Below are 5775 nucleotides of genomic sequence, written 5' to 3' on the forward strand. Positions count from 1 at the left end.
AACTATAACAAGCACAAAATGGTTACGAGGTCAGTCCTAAGGACTGAGCTCATTCTGAAAGAGTTAAGTGGAACTTTAACACTTTTACAACTGTGTAGTGAAATTCAAGACTTCAAAAAACCCAGAAAACTAAACAGAAACATGAGTCACTTAGAATCTCTGCTCAACTAAGCAAAAAATTCAAAGGTGTATATTGAAGGTTATGAAAGTAGAACCTGTTTATAATATATATAATTCTTCAAATAACAATGATTTTTGTTACATTTTTTGTCATTGCTTTATATATTGTTTAAAGCTTGTTTGTGTTTATAATGTTTGATAATTTTTGGATAAGCATTCATTATTGTTTAAATAATCTTCTGACTGAAAAAGATGTTCAGTAATAACATATCAGTAGTATACTTCTGCTTCTTTAATATTTTAAGGACTAACAATTATAACAATGTTCAGAAAAAACTATCTCCCACTGCCTCAGTTTAAGTGTTATGGTAGTCTGATATTCAGTAGTATATATTTAATGTATGGGAAAATAGGAAAAAAAAAGAATGATGCATGTAGTTTTATACTTTATTGACCTACTGGAGAAACCATTATTAGCCTTCATGATCTAATATGATAACTACATGTCATGTATTCTTTAGGTTAATTATAAATCTTACTGAAATTCAACTTGAATAGTTTTATTTATTATCCTTATGTTCAAGCTTTTGTTTATTCTATGAAAGGAGCAAAGCCTTTTCTTTTTGTACGACAGAAAATTTCTTGTCAGATTCTATTTGGAAGAAACTGTTATTTATATATAATATAATTAAATCAAGTATTAAGTAATTCTAATAATTTTGCATTCCAGACTGGCTTCTAGAATTCCTGATGATGTTCTGTATGCATCTGTTAATCCTGAATATATGAGTACTGGTAAGTAATGACTAAACTCTAAGTTTATTTTGAGTACAGAAAAACTACTAAGATCAGTTTAAATTATCACTTTATTTTAAATCCTAGTAAAGAAATTCTTTGGGAATATCTGCTGCTAGTATTGTTAGTTCAAAGGTGTGTTAAACATTATGGAAACTTCTGATTCTGTGTGAATAAGGATTGATCAAACTATAATATTTCATATGTCACCATGTTTGATACACTCTCAATTGAAACGTAAAGTATAATAGCCATTGAATATTTCTGTATCTAAACTATACAGTTTTTAGCATTTGTCTTTTTCATTTAAGTAAAAACCAATCTTTGACATAGCTGCATTCTACCTGGTTATATTATATTATATTTGTGTACTGTTTAACTGAACCTGAAATTCACAACTGCATGTAAGAGACCACACACATACTCTATGTCTCTAGCTTCATTACATTTCTGTTGTTATGTTATGTTAATCATTTCACAAATAGCTGTATTGTTCATATAATATTGTATTGAACACTTAGTACAATTACTGTATCTTTAATTAATCTTATTATTTGTTTCATTCTTTCAATGACAGACAGAAAACATTCTTGCATCTACCAACAGTAGGAATAATGATTTCTTGAATTGGCACACATTGTTGAAGTAATTTTTTTTTAATAACTTTATAATATTAAAACTAATATAAATAGACAACATTTACTTTTCTATATATTATTTATTAACCACTTCTACATAATTCTTTATGAAATTATAAATTGTTGGACATTTTAAAATATTCTGCAGTAATCCAGCATCATTTGTCTTGAGCAGTGACATACTCAATCCTCCTCAACATAGTTTATCAAATTACCATGAAAGTTTATTGCATTCAGAAGATACACCAGGATAGTAATTTCTAAAAAAAAAAATTAAACAAACATCAAGGTGAACTGATGAAATTTAATTGTAATGTCTGTGTATGAGACAAGTTATGATAAGCCTATTTTCAATAATTATTGGATTATTTGAGCATGTGTGACCAAGTAGAGGCATTTGACAAACTAACAAAAATTTAGAAATTTTGTCTACAATAAGAAAAACAGAGATTTAAAGGTGGTGGACTGCAAGAAAGAAAATAATCATAGAATTCAGATTATATGTTTGTGTTTGTTTCTTCAAATATATGAAATTTATAAAACAAAGATTGCAGTTGATTAATTGTTGTCATTTTGTATTCAAAAATTACCTACTTTTAAGTTATTTGAGATAAAATTAAACAGCAGAAACCTACAGAAAGCAGAGATTTGATGGCTTGTTTGTGCACTGACAAGTTTTGTGTATGCATACACAAAGTTTGAATATTTCTGCATCCTCCAAAAAATTACTGGTGAACAAAAATTCAAAATTAAGGTTTGTGTTTTTATTTTTTATACTTTATCCAAAATAAATGGTATATTTATATTGAAAAAATTATATCTCTACACAAGAATTGTAGGATTGATTCTGGTTTGAGACAAGTTACATTGAAAAAGAATGAGTACATTAGTTCTGGTTAATCAGACTCTGTGTTTGTAATGAAGATTTATAACTGTTAGTAATAGTAGTATATGAGTGTAGATTTAGCCTCATAACTGCATTTATTATATGTATCTTCACAAAATTTGGTAAGCTTATAGTAACTATTAACAAGTGAAAACCAAATATTTTTATAAAGTGTTTCTACTGAAGACTTGTCTGCGAATTTCAGTCTTTATTGAGTCAGTCTGAGTAAAAGATGATTTTCATGCTAAGAATATAATATTTCTTTTTATTTTACAGTTTTCATGTTTCATTTACAAATCCTCTAGAACCTCCTAAATGAATGTTAAAAGTTTTCTTGATAAAATTTTATTTCTTATTTTCTCTACCCTAACCCTAACTGTAGAGAAATTATCGATGTACACTGAAATAAAATGTTTTAGAAATATAAAATAAAATGAATAATACCATTTTTTCTCTGTTCTGACTATAAAATCAATCAAAGTTCTTGTCTTTTAATGCTTTCAACTGTTAACCTTTTTGTATCTGTTTTCTTTTAATTTAATGATTTTATTTCCATATTTGTATCACTGAAACAGTAATATTTTCATAAAAAGTAATAAATTACAGATGGATCCCATTAGCATTTCACATACAGCTAATTTAATCTTGTATCATATTTTGTATGGTGCTCGAGCTAGTGTAATTTTAAACATATTAAAGAACTTTTGTTAGGCTAAGCTGAGAAGTTTAGAATCCTTACATTTTAGGTACTTTTGTTCGAAAAATATATAACAGCCAGTAGAAAATATACATAAAACCAAAGATTTCTAGGACTCACTGCATATTCAAGCTCTTTGCATTTGAGTAAAAATGTTTAATGCGTTTTCCCCTAAGTCTCATTGAGTCTCCCAGATTTGGGTGTCCAAAATGGGAAATAATTTTGCTTTCCAGTATACATTTTAGATCACAAAAAATTTATCACATTAGAATGCCCCAATTGATCCATCTTTCTAAATAGGCTATAGAAAGGTTTAAAAAAATTCTGTTAGCTGTTCATAGCAGCATAACAATGATCACATGACAAGATATTTCTGAAGTGATACCCTGCCAAGTTCCAAAGGATATAGAGGAGGATCTGCTCTTTTTATTGGTTGTAAACATGTCCATCAGCCATGTAAAGCTGATTAGCTAACAGCCTTTCACCTTCATGCTAGGGTAAGGTCAAAATGCATGTCACAACATTTTATAGTTGGTTGGTTGTTTACAAAATAGGTTTAAGGCCATAAATCAGGTGAAAAATTAAACAGAATTAAAGAGGCCAATGGCCTATACAACTTTTTGGGGTTAAATTCAAAATATAATTAAACTACTTTATTATTGTATATGAATAAACTTGGCTTCAAAACACAGTTAATAAATCAAATTTTAATAATAAATAAATTCTAATTTCTTAGTTTTATAAGGAAATATTTTTAAAAAATCCTCAATCTCTCTTAGTATCAGAATTGTGACATTTGCTCTCCAGGTCTTCCCTCTTTTCTAATTTAGTTACTACTCTTCCAAGAAGCATGGAATTTAATGTAAATTACTCCTTGTAATATTATTATCACTCAGATAAAGCATAATTTTTATAGTCTTCAATCTTATTTGGATGCAGAGCTACAAACTATAAAATCAGACCCCTCTTACCATGCCCACCTGTCACACCCTCTCTTTTAGAAATCGTCAGTAGTTCTTTCTGACATTTAATACTGTATTATTTACAACCAGAAGAAAGCCAAAGTTTTAATCTACCAAGTGATACATATTACATTGTTTTCTGTACAGGGAGTTTTCTATTTCGCTTTCAGTTCAAACCTTATTCCCAGAGGAAACATGTTGATGAGCTTAGCTGAAGTTTTAATGACTCTTATCACGTAGTGAGAAAGCCAGAAAAATTACGATAGTTATAGGTCATTGTCTGCTTTCTAGATGTTATTATTCTTAATCATGTATAGTTTGTTTCTGATTGGTTGAAAACTGCTGTAGCCTATTTTAGGAATATTTTAAATAGAGACTTCGGAGCTCAAACACATCATGAGACAGAAAAAATGAAGTTTAAGAGTTTGTAGATATTTCTTTTTGAAATTAAGAAGTGGAAACTTAGATAATATAAAAATATGAATTATAGAATATGCTTTTATGCCAATTTTATTGACCTACATTGATAATATAATTGTATAATGAAATTTTGAATGTGACACTGTAAAATGCCATGACATGCACACATTGTCCTAGTGGTACAAAATGAGTTAATTCAGTGTATATTAATATTCTTATACACGCCTTTATTGATAATACTGAGTGCATGAGTTTTTTTAACCTTCTCCAGACAGGTCATGGGTCAAAGGCCTTGTAATCGCATTTGTTGACTTATATTGGAAATTTTATTGAACTACTATTTCATGAATTTATGTCATTCAGTTTGGTATCAAACTGTAAATTATAATTCAGATTTTAGTATTATACATCATTTAATTTCTTTAAATATAAAAAAACAGTTAAACATTGATTTTTGTGTGTCACGTGGTATGTTGAATGCAGCACTGGTTCAAATTATATATTTGTGATGTCAAAATACTAAGTCTATAGTTTCATACGAATTAGGAACTGAAATTACTGATATGGATAAGCTAGAATATAAAATAAGAACCTCATATCATTTATCTTTGCTGATATATCACTCATGAATCAAACACAGTAGCCCCACTCACCTCTTTCCATTTTTCGAAACAGTCCCTTATATACACTTACTTCAATATATGACATGAATAATCGTTTGAAAGCTCAGAATGTCCCCCTAATGGCTTTCTCAGTCATTTTAACTTGTTTGGACTCCATCTCTTTCTTTTGAACCAAGATTTTGTTGAGGTAGGTTGTGTCTTTCGTCTGCCCAAAATTTCTTATTTCTTTAGACTGAAATACAGCTTAGTCACTAAGCTTGATATATATATATATATACGTATATGTAATGTATAATAACAGAAATGTGACTGTATTTTACAAAATACTAGTCTATAAAAAAAACAACCAAGACAGGTCACTTTGTAAAGATTAAAGATCAGTTTTATATTTTTAGATACTGTAACATAAGAGCACGTGTACCACGACATTGTAACTTCTGTATTATTAGCCAGGCATGGCTGAAAGGTCAATATAATAAAAATAATAACTATCTATAAACATATAATAGAAATGAATAAAAACCCTATAACCCGAGCACTTTCGAAAGGTGGACCTTTCTTATTCAGGGGCAAACTGGGAAAGATCCAACTTTCGAAAGTGCTCGGGTTATAGGGTTTTTTATTCATTTCTATC

General features: G+C 28.8%; 1 protein-coding gene across 1 annotated transcript in view; it reads left to right on the forward strand.

The window, feature by feature from the left end:
* The window catches only part of LOC106459994 (insulin receptor-like), a 136441-nt gene that overhangs the window by 92550 nt on the left and 38116 nt on the right, over window positions 1-5775 (forward strand). The window contains exon 20 of the mRNA XM_013919674.2: window positions 851-915. Within this exon, the coding sequence (XP_013775128.2) occupies window positions 851-915 (65 nt within the window). The remainder of the gene's footprint in view (window positions 1-850; window positions 916-5775) is intronic.

This window comes from Limulus polyphemus, unplaced genomic scaffold (genome assembly GCF_000517525.1).
Source record: "Limulus polyphemus unplaced genomic scaffold, Limulus_polyphemus-2.1.2 Scaffold691, whole genome shotgun sequence".
Classification (NCBI taxonomy): Eukaryota; Metazoa; Arthropoda; class Merostomata; order Xiphosura; family Limulidae; genus Limulus; species Limulus polyphemus.